Below are 19,527 nucleotides of genomic sequence, written 5' to 3'. Positions count from 1 at the left end.
GACGCCATAGATAATCAGATATATTTACTTTGTGAAAAAATGTTTCTAACTTTGTTTACATTATTAAAACATAAACAGTATTGGGTTCGTATCTTAAAAAACCCTTTTTTAGATCTTTTAAAACGGCTATCAGCTTTTTACCGATGTTGGATGTTTAAGATCTTTTAATTCATCATTTAAACCATCAAAGTAAATTAAAATAAAATCATCATCTGTGTCACTGAAACCAACATCTACAGACTACCGAGTACTCATGGTGCAATTGATAATTGACATCAGTTAGACTGTTGACAGGCGCGTTATACATGATATTTAATATTTTTACTGTCAAGACTTCGAGTAACCTGAAGTCTGACGGTACTAAGCTCCCTAATTAATAATTGAAAAGTAGTCTGTGCATTCACGCCGCGCACTCACATTGACTGGTCGTGTCGTGTTTAATTTAACGTATTTTAAAACTCGCAGCAACCGTACTTTTTAATTTTTTTTTTATTTTTTCACACGACTATATTGTAAAGTTGAGCGACATAATAATTAAATATTAGCTGTGTTTATATTCGAAATGTGAATAGTGTTGTGTTTACATTGCCGTTACAATGTCGTGTTGGTGCATAGTGTAAAGTTTTGTTTACAATGGGTTACACGTCTAGTGGAACGGGGAGGGCCGCCCATGAGGCGTTGCTGGCCCGGCAGGATGCTGAGTTGCGTTTGATGGAGACTATGAAACGAAGCCTTCAAGCTAAAATGAAAAGCGATAGGGAGTATGCGCTCGCACTGTCGGCCGCGGCGGCACAAGGACAAAAGATGGATAAATGCGAGGAACTGAACGGTAAGTATCGACAATAATTTCTTGAACAAAGGCTTTGATGTTTACCCGTTTACTTGCCTCTAAAACTGCTTTCGGTTAATTTTTCCAGCCTTAAGCTATTCTGGTTTTACCTTTATTGGATACAGTGGGGAGCTAGCTGTAACCACTAAACTATCGCGACTCTTGTTGCTGACTAAGAAAATATGTCATTCTTAGACTTCTTTTCAAAGATAGGTTTAATTTTTATTTTAAAGTTAAATTTAAATTGGCAATAGTTTCTATTGCTGTAGTAGAAGTTTCGAGCATAACATTGGGAAATGAATGTTAAAAAAATATTTTACATTTCTAGATTTAATTAATTGTAAAATCAACAAAGAAGATATCCCATTGATCAAATCAATGTTTAGTAGATAAGTGGTATAAACAGTGGGTTCGTATCTTAAATAGCCTTTTTTAGATCTTTTAAAAAGACTATCAGCAATTTACCGATGTTGGATGTTTAAAATCTTTTAATTCTTCATCTATACCATCAAAGTAAATAAAATATAATAAATAGATTTTATTTTAAAAGTTTTCACTTAACAAGATATAATTTTCATCAAACAGGATCCGTCATAGCGTCCGCTTGGCGCACCATGACTGAAGAATGGGAGAACACCAGCCGCATGATAAAGACAAATGCGGAAGCCCTCGAGTCCAAAGCTTTGGACCGCTTGAACACTTTAATGTCTGAAAGACGAAAGTCCCGTAAAGCATATCAAGAGGATCATACTAAAATATCATCGCAGTTTACACAGGTAAGTCATAAGTTACATCTCTGATTTTGATTCACGGTGACCTGTAAAGAATGCACCAAATGTTATACGTAAGTGTTAATGTATATAGGACGTATATAATTATTTTGGAAATAATAGGTGAAAAACCTATTATTAATTTTACCGATAAAATTGTTTACGGCCGATGTAAGCTGAGCTATATATCTAAGTAATATAGGAGTTTTTAAATATAAGTAAACAGTATCTACTGTTCAATACAAATAAGTAGGTAACAACAAATTGCCAAGTGTTTTTCTTATACAGTGTTTTATTACCGCCGTAACGTTTTACTGTGATTGCTTTACTAACAATACTAGTGAAATTTTACTAGATTCTCATATCAGCGTATCCGATCACATTCGATTATGATTCTGACTCATTCTAACACTAGTTGGACAACGCTTATCTATATGCATTAAACAAAATTAGTTTTATATGATATTTTGTTGGATCTCGAGACGCACGTAACGATATCATACGGTTCCTTGCCACCGTCAACGTGTCAAGTCTACTTGAGCCGGCTTGTATGGCAAGAGACCTATGAGTTTGATTCCATGGAAGATGGGCCGGGTGCTGGTAAGGGAAGCAAGGACTCCTTAATACTATATTTTAGTTATTGTATTATATTTTTTTACGTATTTTGGTTTTAGATTAAAATAATGTTATTTTTACGTTTCTTAATTAATGTATATTTAGAATAATATAATTTAATATTTTTGTTGGATTCGTCTTTGTCCCAAATAGAAATTAGAATATCGGAAGACTTCACGTAATAATCTCAAATTGTAAACAACTTTTACAACAATACAATACGTATAGCTTTATAGACATTTGCTTTATAATCAATGTTTTGAGTTTTGCTGTGAGGCATTATTTAATTAATCCTCTATTAGGCAGTACGAATCGGGTCAGCTATATGAATACTATTATATAAAGTGTCAGTTCACAAGAGCACTTAAGCATTTGTCGCAAAAAACGCAAAGCTACCAAGTAGCTATCGATAACCAGTATTTGATGAAACGGCGGTCCGTTGCCAACCTCATCTAGTTTCCATGTGCGTTCGTCCGTTTCCTCTACGTCAAGTGCCTTACATAAATTAGGTCTTAAGTGTAAGAAAGAAGTGTGTCGATCCGGTTGACTGTTAACTTTTCCAATCTCAGCTTAGGTATGTCGGCCAATTCTATCGGTTTCAGTAAATTACTTGCGGTACTGTGAAGTGATGAATAGCGTTTATAGCGATCAATGATTATATGCAGTTATATTATCGCTTTCTTGATTACAATACGAGATATCGCGCAGACAGCGTTTTAGCTCGTTTGGAGACGCGCCAATTTTTCCTTCGTTGTAAATAAACTTCACCCGCATGTTAGGCGCTATGTTCCAAGCCATCTGTTAATAATATGTAATTGTATTACTAGAACACGAAACTAGGATAGTGTTTTAAAAATAATCGGTTTTGTTCTCCTTTTCGCGATAATAATATCCACCAACCGATCTAAATTACGTCATCAATACTGATTTTTCAATTGCCGTCTCAGTTTATTGTTTAGCTTGGAGGCAGGTCATTAACTTATTTTTAACGATGGTGAAACTAAGAACGAAGTGTCCTTTAGAAACTTGGAATCTCAAGCGTGTCAACAGTTTTAGAAAGTAATGTTCAAGGTAATGACTGACGACAATCGTGAATACTAGGGACATGCATAAATACGCATGACGAATATACAAAGTTTCTGTTGACATTTAAGTTCGATTGGAAATTAATACAACGTTATCCTCATTATGAAACAATATGCAATCACCTATGAAATGATACAAAATTGTAACCGATATCAAAAAGGTTAAAGATTTATCTAAATGCCACTGAAATAAATCCGGTTACAATGTCAATTTATTCTCAGTTGGCTTCGATTTGGCCGGAAACGTTCTAAATACTGAACAAGTAGCTTATCGCAGTTGTCTAATAGAAATGATGAATCCTATGCGTGTGAACTGTGAAAATTTGATAAAATCTCTCTAAACTATAACTAATTTTAATTAACTTTTAATGTTATTTTAAAAATGTACGTAATTTTCTTAATAGTCCTATTGGGGCGGGAAATAAGCTTCTTAACATGGCAGTATTGGATCATAATAATTAAAGACTTTGCCATTTAGGTATGGTTATTATCGGCATCGGAATGTAACTTTAAAATTTGTACTAAAAATAATTTCAATTGTTTATATATAGAAATTTAAAACTAAGTGATTACGTTTGTTTATTAAGTTGACTTAGTCATTAGCATACCAAAACCTAAAGCTTTATATAATTATTCGACGTCTTTGTCTGCGTGTGTCCCTTATCTGAGGAATTCCTTACTGATAGTATTATCTATTATGCAGGGTCAATGTTGTGTGTTTAAAAATAACTATAGATTATGCTACCTAGATATTTCTTTTATTTAATAAGTTTTACGCTGTAGGTATAGTTTCGTTTATTTTATGACATAATCGTATGGAGTGCATTCTTAATACTTGACCTCTGCGAATTTGTTATGTTCCCACGGTGCAATTGGTACAGTTTCATTGTGCCCCCATAGTTCAGGTTTCACAATAGGTCATTTATATGGAGTGACTTCTATTTATAGCTCTCGTAATTAAGTATTGACAATCTTTGTCAGCATTATAGCTAGTCGCATCTTTATAATACTTATTGACCTTTCTATTTGAGTGTTTAGACACGTTGATTATGTATCTTCTAATAATGAATATTATACATTAATATTTAATCGTTTTTAGTATTTCAATCATACTTTATATGATTACGAAAATTTGAATTAATTGTCAATACTTATGAGTAAAATTCGGAAGTTTTGCGAAGTTTGTTGTGGGCCAGATTATTGGCTTCGGTTCCACTACCTATTGTAATTTAAGATGCCTCTTTCGTCCCGTGTAATATGACCCTTTGCTTCAACCGTGTTTGTTTTTTGTTGTTTTCTGTCTGGGTACACGATTTGATTATCATATAGACTAGTTATTAATCATCCCATTATGTACGGGTTGTCTGAAAGGTTTTACAAAATTCAAACGATTTGTACTAATAATAAATTTATTAAGCGGAAATGTGTTATATAAAAATCAATTGAATTATATTAAATTAGTATAGTTTTATTAGCTATTTTTTTAATTCATGTTATTAACATAATTTTATTATCCATACATCCATTGCCTGGTATCGTTGATTTCAGTAAGGCTGTTTGTCACGCAGCAGAAACGTTATGAGTGTTTTGATTGATTGATGTTTGAAAGCGCTAAAAATAAATATTAAATTTTAACCCAACATTTGACTACAAACGAACTCTTGAGGTATGTTTTCATCGATTTAAATTTAATTACCCCCAATAAAACTATGAAATTAAAAATGGTAGTAAAATGACCATAAAATATCGATTAACGCCGAACAATAGCAATAATTAACCTTCTGAAGTCATAATTGGAATTAATTGCACTGGCTACGGGTGAGAAGGTTTTGATCAATTGCCAAAATGTAGGTGATATTTCGACATATTATCGTAATGAGATGAACGTTGCAATTAGTTTAGCGACTTATAGAACTGTTAACACATATTTTGTATAGCTTCTAGTATTATTATAATATACATAGCAGCTTGATGATACATTGATATCACCATTATATTAATAATACTTGGAAGAATATGGCATATATAGTATAATACATATTTTTATTTGTTGATTAAACTAATGAATCAGATGTTTTTTAACTATTTAAAAAGTATGTACTAAATAATAAAAATAATTCAAAGATCATGTGTTTATGTTACAGCACTAGCTTAATTATTTGTGTACTCTGTTATATCGAATGGCCGCCACAATATATAACCAAAAAGGTTTAAAACAAGTTTTAGAGTTTTTATGTACCTATAAGTTTGTTTGGGTCTGGCTTACCGCCGAGTTTCTCGGAATTACATGTCGCATTGCTCTAAATAGTTCGTTGCACCGTCTCGGTGAGTATATGCTCATATATATGTAAATTAATATTTTGCATCAACAAATATATAAAAGAAATCAACAAAATACTTATGTGGAAGTCAAGTACGCGTTAACATGATTCGAATATTCGTGTAGTAATTTTTTTTATGTAACTGGGGCAGAACGTTTACACGATGTTGAGTGATACCGCGGCCGATAGATACTTGTACTACCAGAGGGTCGCAGTGCATTTCTGGGCATTTAAGAATTGGTGTCTTTAAGGACCCTAAACTGAATTGTTTCGAAAATATTATATTAAGTAGCTGGTTCCACATATTGGTGGTGCGCGACAAAAACTGCCTTAAAAATCCTCAGTTGTGGAACGACAGACGTCTAGGTGATACGGGTGGAATTTCGTATTCTGCCTCGAAGTCCAATGGTAAAACTCAGCTGCAGGTCATCTGAATTCTGAAATCACGACCTATACGAATATTTTACAAAACTGTCGAAAGCAGTAAATGTTTGTATCGATACTTAGATATGTGTCGTTCAATAACAAATTGAGAAAGACGGATACAGTAATACTTAAATATAAACGTGACGTAATGGTCTAAATATTTTTAATTTAATGCCATTTTTACGTAAATAACGTATAGATTTTGTAATAGACATACATCAGCGATTATAAGTAAAATATAACATTAATTTAATAACATTTTTATTTCTATTTATCCATTTTAATTAGTATTATTAGTAGTTTAACAATATTTTAAATACTCTTTCGTTAGTTATTTTGATTGTCTTTGGTATATAATTTAGTTATCGATTTCTTCACTTAATGAAATGACCAAGAGAATATATATTTACCGCAATTAGTCTCTTTATAATTCTTAGTAACTCTTACTGAGCCACAGCTTGGCTCCTACAACACTGCTTCAATTAAAGTTAATTCTTTATTTTAAATGGTCTCCGCCGTGGGGTTTGGTCCACAGTGGAGTCTTATGTAAATATGATTACCGGAAACTTTATCTTTTTGTAATATTATAATATTATTGGCGTTCATTGCTTGGCGTTGAAGGGAAAAAATCTCTCGAAGGGTTTACAATTATTTTAATGTTCGCTTACGACTTCAAAAACATTATAGTACAAAAATTCGCGAGCAAGCTATAAGTAACTAGTCTAGACCATAAATACTGTTACATCAAAACTTTTTAATTATTTTGAATTTGAGACACGTATATTATTTATAACTTAGATTTTGCGCCATTTCACATATTTCTTCGAGTTCATTATCTAATTACAATATGGAATGGAGTGTTAAAGAAAATAGGATTGCAGTGATCGGCTTGAACAAAGTGGGTATGGCGTTGTCGATCATATTCCAGACAGTTCAATAGCTCAGTATCAGCCGTATATTCGTATCTATCAACTATGAACAGATACAACAACACTTCGTCTGTCGAAAACCAGAAAAGATCGGGACAGCCGCGTGCTGTTAAGGCTGTTAAAGCCAGAATTCGTTAACACCCCATTAGGAAGCAAAAATCTTATTGCGAGAAATGAAGATTCCTGCTAGTACTCTGTCGCGTATTATAGAACAAGACCTGAAGGTCGGTACTTCTAGTCGATACAGGACATTGCCTAAATTAATCTTTACAATTAAAGAGAGTGGATTGATCAATACCCCTTCTGTTGCGAACCAACCCTTTAGACTTCAAATTATGATCAGTTTTAGAGGACATGACCTGCTCTAAACGACACGCCGACATTGACTCTCTTAAAAAATCCTTCTGAAAAAATCTTAATGAATCCTGAAAAAATCCTCGCTGCAAGCAGTGGCAAAATTTCCTTTGGAAACAGTGCGCAAATCCATTGATTCGTGGCCAAACATTAAGGGCCTGTATAAAAGACAATGGTGGCCATTTCGAACAGAATATTTTTTTTATTTTTTGCTGAGACTAATAAATATGTAGGTATAAATTTTTGTAATTACTTCATTATAAAAAAAATGCATTTTCGTTTATAAAATAATTTCTGGCTGGACTAGTTAATATGAGTGAGGTTAAGCCCTCCTGAAATTAAGTCTTATAGAATACATGTACTCGAAACATCTATATTATGCCTTCATTAGTAGAACATAATGAGGTATGTCAATGGTTTTTACTGAAAAAATGACTTATTTACCTAAACTAATGCGGCATAACGATTATAATGTGAATTGTTTAGATAACGTAACGTCGTGGGAAATAAAATGTAGGTTATTTTTATGATCTACAATTGTAGTGTTAGATATGCTTTTCGTTTACTGCTTCACGTAATATGTATAATTTGTGTATGGTATGGTGGATGTATGTAAACAATATTTCCGTACGTAAAACTTGTTTTTACTACTCCATGTGTTGTTTATTCTCTAGTTTATTGTTGTTTTAAGAAAAATAGTTATTTTCTATATAGGTATTTATCAGAATTTAGCAGCAAAAACATAAATAAATTTTGTACATATATACTGTATATACAATATTCTTCACCTACGTAGTAAAATTAATGAAACGGAATTAAACATTGATTAATAGAAAATTAAAAGTTTGGTTCCTGTGGTCGTGTATTTTTAATGCTATTTAGAAAATAAAACATCTTATTAATCTCTCATGCCACAATATAAAAAAAATGGTATTTTTATAATCTAAAAAGTTTGTACACAATTAAACATAAATAAAATTCCACTGTGGAGTTGTTATTGTTAGTACATTATATGTGTTATCAGACACGTAAAATAATGTCATATAACTGAACGTTTTCAGTGCTTAGTGTAGTGTGTAGTGTGATAGCTAATTAGTTAATGACTAACGTCTCATCGCTTCATTTATAAAGTTTACTGTTATGGACTGTTTTGTCACATTTCGATGTGTTACCCGAGGCTAAGACTCATAGTCTTGACTAAACGCTAAGTGATCCGTATGTTAAAATTTATTGGGACATATTTATTTATAAGTCTTAAACAATATGTAATAAATATATAAGTAAATATAACTTCACAAATTTTACACTAATACATACATCAATTATACTAGAACATAAAATTTCAAAGTGGCGGAGAAAAAATTAGACAATTTTTTCTCTGTGGATGCACAAACACAAATAATTATAGCTCTAAAACTCCGCATCTCTTGTTTCGTTCGATACTCAAAAAGATTTTTATAATTAATTGCTAGATTAATACCCGCTATTATCGTACTCGTATCGACTACGTATCATTCAGGGTCCTTCGAGAAAAGCGTACCAATTCCTAAACGGCGGAAAATCTGTGAGCCTTCTAGCAATATGAGTGTCCATGAGCAGCGGCTTCACTTAACATCGTTTGCCCCCTCTTATATAAAAAAACAGTACAAAAAATGTTCGACGTGACGATTTATATCCTATTAATGAAATTAAACAGAAATTTGAGGCAAAAACCAATTGCCATTGGTTTTTTAATTAATATTTTGGACGAAGGAAGGCATACTGTTCCTCCAAACCAAAGGAAGGATCCCCGACCAGTAACTACTGACTGCAGGCCTTAATGACTAAGGTCGAGATATATTAATGGCCGGAATAATTTCGTTAGCGCGTTTTAGGATTAACGCCATCGCAGTGATTTGTTAGCGCAGATTGTAGGTGTATATATATATATTATGAATATTGAAATAATCATTCAAAGTTATACACCCTTATCCGTTTCGTAGCTAGAAACAATTAAATATATTTAGCACATAGCACCCAACTCGAGCGCATCTCCTTTAATTGATGTGTCAACTCAGGTCAATTGCCAATATCCTTTCTGATTCTTGGTCTCTAATTGTGTGTATGTACTTTGAAACGTATAAAAACTAGATTTTACTGAAATGACAAGAGACTAGCTATATAGCTATCGAAATCACAGTTACTTATTTATTTATTAATGTTTACCATCTAAAATAAGTGTTTAATATTTTTAAAAAAATCCAATTAAAACATAGGTACAAGATAAAATAAACACACAATAAAATAACCAGAACTTATGGTAAAGCAGAAAAAAAATAAGTTACGACTGAATCCCAGCCGCTGCTTAATTTTTTTTTATTAGTCGTAAAGGATAAAATTTACTAATATTTAAATAATAATAATTTAATTTAGAGATGTCTATAGATTCTCCCGTCATATGTTACTCAAATCTAGACTTTTTAAAGTACCCACTGTTCTGCAAACTCGCATCTGATGTTAAGTGATACCGACGCACTCTTAATCCGAAAACGCTCGCGTTCAGGCCTTTTAAGAATTGGTACCCTATTTTATTGAAGGACCCGAAGTCGTATTGGAAGAATGCCTTCCAGAATACTTCAGTGGGTAGCTGATTCCACAAAGTGATGATGTGTGGCAACAAAAATGAATTTTATCCTAAGAAAATTGGGTTGGCGTAGATACAATTACTTATCAATTGTATGTTTATAAAATGCGTAATAGATGATAATTATATATCTCTGAAACTGATGAAGTTACTATTTCATAATGTATGAATTGTGCTGTGATTTGTCTCTTTAATATAAACTGGAAATTAAATAATAATCGTAATACGGGTAAAGGAGGAAAATTTTGTTTTGTATATATAAGCCAATTCTATGTATTTGTGGTTTTAAGAATACAATGCTTCATCCATTAGTCAGCCGGTGTTAATTTAAGTGGAATTAATTTGGTTACTGCAAGCTGTTTTTTTGCAACGGAAGCTGGAGGTTTATATAGTTCCTTAAACGCTAGCCTTGCTATAACAAGTTTTTGCATAATAATTTAGTTTTTAGATTACTAAATTAAAAATATTTTTTTGTATGGTGGCCTCTAGTTTATGCTTGTTTTTTATTAGACTAATTCATAAGTTTAACTTTGAAGAAGTAACCTTATTTATACGTTTTTAATTTTTCAAATGTTAGTAATACATTTTCGCCGATCACTTTCAAGCTTTCCTTTAGATCTATTAAGTCTTAACTAAGTATCAATACAAGTCGTTAATGTTTCACAAAGGACCAAATTCATTATTTAATTATCGTATGATACAGGTTTACAGCTTCCTGCTTTATTGGGGTTTGATTAAATTGTATTCTATAAATTCTCTAGAATGAACTCAGGTAACTCGAAACGTATACAACAAAACTTAAAAGTGACAGCGAAGATTCAACGTAATAAATTAATGAAAAGATAGAACGAAAAAACTTATTAGGGTTCGAATTTTAAAGAGGCGGCGTTTTTACTGGTATAGAAAAAGTGAGCTCTTCTATTTGCCTCTGACCTCAAGTTTGACAATGGCTTCTAAAATGAAATATGGCGGACGTGAAGATTAGTCTCTTATATTGTTTAGTTTGGTGCGGCAGTTTGTCGTTTAAAACGCCTTTTTAATCACATGACGAAGGTATGTTTTCTTACGTACCTGTCATATTCTATCGAATGATTTATTTGTTTGAGTTTTAGTGGTATACCGCGGGGGGATGAAAAAATTCAAAAGTAAATTGGTTTAATTAATGAATTTGTAAGCAATTTATCAATGTCAATTGTCATTACAATGATCTACTTAAGCATGTTCCTAACAGATAAGAGGCTCGGTTGTGAAGTAACCGGTGTACCAGCTAACAATAGTTGCCGACGTTCTCAGAACCGGTCTTCGCTCCTGAGGGCAGAGTCCGCCGAATTTCGCGTCGACCACCCATGGGTCTGCATCTTAACGCCTATATTTTATTACTAGACTTGTGACCGGATGCCGTAAGGGATTTATTAAAATTTACTTACAAATTACAAGTGCAATATATTGATACGTGTGAAAGACAAATATTAATAAACAAATACGATGTTTAAAAATAGGTTCTAGTTAAAAGAAGCATAGAATTGATTACTCCTGTTTTCTACCTATGGAATCGCAGGACCACCCGCTGTTGTCCCAACTATATCGAAAAGTAACCCAACTTTTTGTATGGCCAATAATTCTCGCACTAAAGATAAGATTTCACAGATATAATTAACTAATCACAACCTACTCCAGATTAAAAATTAACATGTAAAGAGATTTCCTGACATAATATGTAAATAAATTAGTTAGATAGACGTAGAACTAGATTGCCGTTGCCTTGCTGATGCCACATTTAACGAAGATGACGCATCTACCAAAATATATTGGCAGTGATTGTAAATACTCCAATTTAGATTTAATAATTTTAAAACTTTGCGTTAAAATAGATTAAAACTAATAAATCCGGGTTAATGTAATGTTTTATGACGGCACGATAATAACGGAACAGGTTGATGAAACATAAACCATCTCGAATATGATACTGGTAACCAATGTCTGTGTTTAAGGCTCGATAAATCCCGAGGCAATACGCCCAGCCCTGACCACAGTTCATTGAGTAAACCTGTAGTTGCTGGCGCAGCCGTGTCATTGTGTGCGTCTGCGTGTACAACCTTTGTTCGTTGTTAACTTATTGAAGCTCGCCGGTCTCCGACGCTTCTATATCTAACAGTGGTTATTGTATACTTTATTGATTCTGTTGATTTTTTCCCACCAACTATCAGATCGATTTCGTATTGAAGTTGTTTATGGCTAAATCATTAACACGTTCTACTTGACAACAAATAATTTACTAAACGATTATGTTAACGCCGCAGAATTTACATTCAGCCGCCTTGTAGGAAAATGGTAAAATATCTACAGGTTTGCAACAAGTTTTCACCAGTAACAAGTTTCTAAGTCAATCGTCATCTTAGATGGCTATAGTACTATAAACTTATGGCCACTGGGCAGGTTTGGAGGGAAAGCTAACTTTCTGAATACTGATTGGTTAAAAGTAAAAGCAATATTTAAATATATATTATGCAAGGTTAATACATAGAATTAAAATACGTCATTCAGTCGTCATTGTTTTGTTAAAATTCACTCTAAAATGCTGTTTACACATGGTAACAGTATAAACGTTTATATATAGAGACTGTAGATAACGTGTCAGAGGTAAATAACCTGACCTAGTTAATGTATACAACCTGCTGATTTAACTGAAGTCAAGATAAGGTTAAATCATGCAGTTTATACTAAGGTATCATCGACACGAAAAAACTACTTCTAGGAAATCGGATTGTTTTACTTGTAATTTTATTTTTGTTGATTTGATTATCCACTTCATGCACTTTACCTTTAGTTTTTTTTGTTCTTTTCCTTACTAGGGTTTCCTGCAAGAGATCGTCTTTTAGCGATAATGCGGCCCGTTGCCTAATAATTAATGTTATTTGTTTTTATTTTAATTTAATAAATATAATATAAACAAAAATAACAAAATAAGTTATATCAAAACGTCCAGCAAAGTATCCGATTTTAAAACTTTAATCTAATTGAACAGTCATTTTGTGATCTTTGTTTTGCACAAAAGCATTCCTTTTGTTCGATATCTAAAATCGAAAAGTGACTATATGACCAGTAGACTTTAACAATACAAATCGATGACAAAAGAACCTTAAAACACGATAAGAAAACATTCAACGTTTTTAAAATCGGTTACAGATAAGCGTAAGTTTGCTTAGCTGTTTAAATAGTTTGGTAGCAACACGCGACTATACCGAGAACTCGGCACTCTTCAGTATCTCTTTATTTACCATTATTATCTTCACGGATGTTTAATAATTATCTAATACGGTTTATGATGTGTTTTTAGCTTTAGATGTTAACGTGTGTACACACTATGTTGTTCATTCGAACGTTCTGTGAGTTCTGAATTTAGTGAACTCCAAAATCCAATATGCTATTGACATACGAAAGTCATACTTAGCACTAAAGCTAAGATTCAGAAGCGCGAACTATGACTACCGTAGGGTTTTTTGAGGCAATCGCCAAACGGGCAGCAGACCAAATGTAAAGTGATACCGCCGCATATTGCACGAAGTCTCGCAAGTGCGTTGCCGGCCTTTGAAATTTGACGATTTTTGTAGTAAGATAGTCAGACTGACACAAGAGTTAGATAAAAGTATATTAAAGACCGTAAAAAGCTCCATGTGTGTCCATACGCAAAACCAGTACAAAGGCAAGCTTCCAAGAACAATTAAATACAGCTTTAGACCAACTACACTGGTTCGATATTTAACAGCAACAGCAAAAACATAAACCTATAATTAATTAACGGCTATAACGGTTATTATCCTTGTAGCGCAAACATTGCAATTAATATGGCGACATGTATGTCAATGTCCTGTATGATCTTACCTACAACTTGCAAGACAATGTAAAATCAGTTCTGTCCTGCTCTCTACATACTAAACAGTTAGGTGTATGAACCGCAAACGACGCACTGCAATCTTTAGTTTCACTTTAAATAGGATTTTATATCTTTGCTGCTATTATAATATTTTTTTTAACAAGTTCTCTTCTATACGGTATGTGATATGAAAAACAGAGTTGACTGAAAATTGGAATAGTTTTTAAAGAAATTTCAGCGTAAACAGTAAATTAATAGTAAAAATTTGAAATTAAGTAAATTTATACTATTTATCTAAATAACTATTAGTTTCACTTTAAATAGGATTTTATATCTTTGCTGCTATTATAATATTTTTTTTAACAAGTTCTCTTCTATACGTTATGTGATATGGAAGACAGAGTTGACTGAAAAATTGAATAGTTTTAAAGAAATTTCAGCGTAAACAGTAAATTAATGGTAAAAATTTGAAATTAAGTAAATTTATACTATTTATCTAAATAACTATTAGTTTCACTTTAAATAGGATTTTATATCTTTGCTGCTATTATAATATTTTTTTTAACAAGTTCTCTTCTATACGTTATGTGATATGGAAGACAGAGTTGACTGAAAAATTGAATATTTTTTAAATAAATTTCTTATTTCTTACTGCGCAAACAGTAAAGTATATAGGATTTATTTAAATAACTATATATCTAATTCCCTTATGTAGGCGTGATGCTTCTAATTGATACACCGCAGCGCCGTGGGATCGGAGCGCGCGCCCCTGGCGGTCTTTGTCGCTTCGCTCTGTGATACCCGAAGATTATTCCTTAAACTTTCTTAGAATTGTCGAGTGCATATCAAAGAAATATATTACATTACTTACTAGGAAGCGTTCGTAATTTGAAGTGTTAAACATTTCAAAGCATTTTTCCAACAATCTAAAAAAAAATCAGTAACGTCAAACATTAAGATGCCGCTTACAAACATTTTGTAAAATAAAAAACTTTGCAATTTAACAGAGTGACGGGCCAGTTCTTCATTTCCATATTTTTTAAATTAATGAATTTTATATTAGTTATGAAATATTTGATGTAAAAAGAAACAAATCTTGCCAATTCTCTTGGCAATATTTTTTATCTGGTCAGCCTCTGTATTTAAAAGTTGTTTTCCTTCCTATGAATTACGATAAAATCTGCTCCACTTCATCCGATATCAAAATAGAAGGGCCATATGAGACTGTTGAGCAAGAACCAGTTCACATGTACTGCCCAACCTTAAGAGCAATTAAATGTACCCACTAATGTGTATGACGATGTTAAGGCCATATAAGGCTTTTTATGCACGGGGCTTTCTTTTCATACGCGACAGTACTACGACACGTTTGATAAAGTATTGAACGATTTCGCATTTAAAAGGACAATAGGGGTGCGTTAGTGGATAGATGGAAAACAAATATTATTAACATTTATAAGTACAACAACTAATTCTCGCTGATAGATTAAGTTAGAAACGGAGGCGTTAGTCATTTTCCAACAGTGTTGGCCTAATGGCTTAAGCTGTTCATCTATGAGGTCGTAGGTTCGAACCTCGGCTGTGCACCTATGGACTTTCTGTCTATGTGCGCATTAATCACTCGCTCGTACGGTGAAGCAAAACACGTGAGAGTGGATTAGAGAAAAGCGTCACTGGAATTCGCTACTGAGCCAGAGCCCTGGATGTCTGTCTCTTCGAATTTTTGGGTTTGCAGGATGACTATCATCAGCCCCAGAGGCAGACATGTGCACATAATATCACCCACCTTTTTAACATATATGAAACGCTGTAAATTGACAACGCAGCGTCACCATGGTCGCAGACGAGGTCCTTCATGTTTCTTAGGGTATAATTATCACTATTAATAACGTCTGCCATGTGTGCTGATCACAAATTTTGCTCGCCAGCTCCATAACTAAGATAATGACTCGATGATAGCTATCGTATATATATCTTCTTGTATATCTGAGTAAAGTGCTAAACGTTGCATAAGAATTTTTTTTCGTTTGAGGTTCTATATTAACTGTCATGATAAAATTGAAATTATACAAACCGAAGATTTATATATTATTTAAGCTTTTCGATTTAAATTCTCTTTAACAGTCAGTTCTATTTTGCTTTATATTCAATACTAGCAGAAATAAAAGAAATCGCAGGACATAATTTAATTTTACTACCTATAATATTATTACACGGTCTAACTTGTAAAGAGACCGATGTTATCTTTGATGCTACAGATAAGGCAGCTTAAACAAATCATAGATCACGCACTAATAAACTAATTATAGTGTCTCAATGACGGAATATCTTACATTATGTCATTTCTGAGCAAATTTACCACATATCATATACAGTTTTATCTTCTCCATCTTATGCGCTTATTTCTACAAGGTGTTTGTGCAATTATAAATTCTAAATCAATTTTAGTAGTTTTACTTCTTCGATTTGGATCCCGCTGTGAGAAAATCATCATGTGAGTGAATGAATCGTGAACGCATAGTTTTAAAGACCGAAGTGTAGTAAGCAATATGAACTCAATCTTCAACGTTTATGTTCATAATATATGTATTTATAGTTATAGTATATAGATGGAGGTATACTTACTTGGGAGGTACCCTGTAAGTATTCCGGTGGCGCCAATTCAAGTATTGGATACGTCCTTGGTTGGAGTCCTCAATTCAAGTTGTATGGGGATGTAAATAGGTGGTGGTTTCAGATTAGTGTTTAAAGCTATAAAGCAGTAGCCTTCCGCTTTTCTACAGCATGCAGTATGTAAGCCCTAAGAGGCATAGTAAACAGCAGTAAATTATACAGTTGACAGCGTCACGCTCAGCACGTGTGGTGAAAGCCAGGTGTTCAGACCACACCTTTACTTCCTTGTCCATTCACACGTACCTTACCTTCATACAAATTATGGTGAAAACAATCGTCGAATCTTCCTGGCATTAGCTAATTGATATGAAGAGCGTGTATTATTATTCTTTAAATCCATTTAAAGACTTAAATTTTCATTTGTCATCAGTTTACGTTATAGCTAAAAGATTGGTTTCCTTAATTATTAATGTTTGGTCTTTGATTTACGCACATTTTAAACATTATTTACATAACTTGATCTATGGATTTTCGGGTGCTTTTCAGCGGCCATGCCAGACTGCCACATCAACATAACAAAGTACTTTTTGATGGTATGATTATAGTCTATTGAAATATTGCTACGAGTATATTAACGCTATTGGCGAGGTCAGTATTTGGTATATAGAGCTTTTCTTTGGGATACAATGGTTTTGTATTATCTGAGGTTTTAATACATTTACAACCGAATCTCTGAAACTGAAGAGTTCTGAACCATCTTCCCTATTGAAATTGAATTATTTTAATTTCGGAATAGTCTTGTCTCGCATAAACCGCGACAAAGTTTATTTAATGGTAGACAATATAACAATGTCCATCGTGTGAAAGTTGGGACACATTTCTTATCTTGATTCTTGAATGTCTGGAACGCCAATGACGTCACTCGCTCCAGGGTGTATCCCAGCACTTCATTGAACACATTCCAAATTACCTCATGACTCATAAGTTCAATTAAAATGTTACTAGCGAGACATGTACTTATCAGCATTCTTAGTGACGCATTTTCCTTGTATCGAATTCGTTTGGCTGCAGTTTTAACGTTGAAAACTGATTATGCGTAATTCTTACATAAATTTGAATTGACATGATAATTCTATTATTATGCATTACTATTATTTTTAGACTCACTACAAATAGTTTTGTCTGGGCCTTAGATTTTTGTATCTGTTTCATGATCATCTATCTGATGATAGATATCTAATAAAATCATTTACAGCCTTGCTTGACACACGCCGTCGATTTTAGGTGTTTGACAAGCCGGTTTCCTCATGATGTTTCCTTCACCATTCGAGCGAATGTTAAATGCGCACATACGAAGAAAATCCTTTGGTGCACAGCCGGGAACGATCCTACGACCTCAGGGATGAGGGTAGCACGCTGTAGTCACTAACATCCCAAATTCCCCATCTTATAAATACTTTTTTTTGCAGAGTACTGATTTTCACATCTGATCTTACAACTTTTAGATAGGTTATTGAGAATCTCGAAAATTGCTTTGGTTTGTGAGCGAAGCGAGAAATTTTATATAATCTGTTAAGTTCTACGGTCCACTGAATTTATTATTGATACCCTGACTGAGCTTGCAATGCGAGTAGCGAGTAGTTTGAAGTGGCGATTCGTAAGCATTTGTATATACAAACGTTTAAGTACCTGAAAAATGTATTTTTCTCAGTATTTACAATATTGACTATGTAGGATAATATTAATTAAATATTGATAAATAGAAAATTTAAACAAATTCAAAAAGATTGCCCCCGGTGACAATGTACAGATGCTGGCATAATTTCCTCGCTGTATTCCTATACTTATTCGTTGAGCAAGGAAAGCACGAGGTCAGGGGTTACCGGAACTATTTACCAGGCACCAACTTAAATCTTTAATTAGGTTCTATGCACTCGAACCCTGCGGCCCAGGAGTCTAAAGGGAACAAACTGAACGTTGGAGGAATCACTTTTATGTTTGAGCCGTTTATTACGTTCCGCCTGTTCTGCGGCCTCTTTATTCTAATAGCTAGATTTTATTATGAGTTTAATAAGGTTATAATATATATTTAAAATCTTAATTTCTAAGTTAAATAGGTGACACATTTCTTTATCTGTCCTGTGGACAAGGTTTCCAATAGGAGAATTTAGTGGACGAATTTGATAACGACAAATAGATAATTAAGAAATATATGACCGTGTTACTTGGAACCTATTTTTCTATAGACCTAATGTTAAACATTTAACTTCGTCGACATTGGTGACCTACATTCTTGCATAGTTAATCTGCGCGGGCGCATCGATCCGATTACATGATCGCTTCGAGTTATTCATGAGTGACATCATTTCAAATATTATTGGATATTATGAAAATTACAAATAAAAGTCAGATTAATATTTATGTTTTTAAAATTATGTTTCAACTAAACAATAACTTTATTTAAATTATAACAAGTGGACCCGACAGTCCCTTACACACGTAATAAAATACAAAAATCATATAAACCACTATCGAATCCACTTGATCATACAAAAATTCATCAAAATCGGTCCAGCCGTTTCGGAGTTTAATTACAAAAGCAAATATATACATATAAAGATAACCATACCAGCTATTTTCTTCCACTGTATTATTTTTAAGAAACAATTGTGATTAACGTAGACTCAAAATATTATCGTTTTGGTTATGTTTATTTTTAACATAGTAACAAACGCGTTAGTTCGTTAAAAGGCTGTGATTTTGTGCGCTTAAATAATTAAGATACAATTTTACTTTACTATTCTAAACTAAGCCTTAGAGCGGAACGAAAAAAAACAGTGGACGCCCACTAGTAAGCTGGGAAGATAAATTAAAAGGGATGGCGGGAAACATTGGAAAGTAGCGAAGATAAGTGACAAGTGTAAGTATTTGGAGGAGCCCTTCACGCCGTCGCAGGTCGTGTACTAATGTTAAATATAATACTAACATAAACTTGGTGTAATCCTTTTATAGTACATGGATATAATTTTTTTTCTTTATATTATGACAAGTTCTAATTAACTATAGACTGTAAGACACTAACTGTTAA

At 33.1% G+C, this 19,527-nt stretch overlaps 1 protein-coding gene across 2 annotated transcripts in view; it reads left to right on the top strand.

Annotated features, from left to right (window-relative positions):
• The first annotated feature begins 385 nt into the window (after positions 1-385).
• LOC123708267 (tyrosine-protein kinase Fer) overlaps positions 386-19,527 on the top strand; it is a 34,780-nt gene continuing 15,638 nt past the window's right edge. For both annotated transcript variants that reach the window (XM_045658905.1, XM_045658903.1), the window contains exons 1-2: positions 386-829; positions 1,415-1,605. In XM_045658905.1, coding sequence (XP_045514861.1) covers positions 634-829; positions 1,415-1,605 — 387 coding nt within the window. In that variant the 5' untranslated portion in view covers positions 386-633. The remainder of the gene's footprint in view (positions 830-1,414; positions 1,606-19,527) is intronic.

The sequence above is a fragment of the Pieris brassicae genome, chromosome 4, assembly GCF_905147105.1.
Source record: "Pieris brassicae chromosome 4, ilPieBrab1.1, whole genome shotgun sequence".
In the NCBI taxonomy this organism is placed as follows: domain Eukaryota; kingdom Metazoa; phylum Arthropoda; class Insecta; order Lepidoptera; family Pieridae; genus Pieris; species Pieris brassicae.
This window is presented reverse-complemented; position numbering and strand designations above follow the sequence as displayed.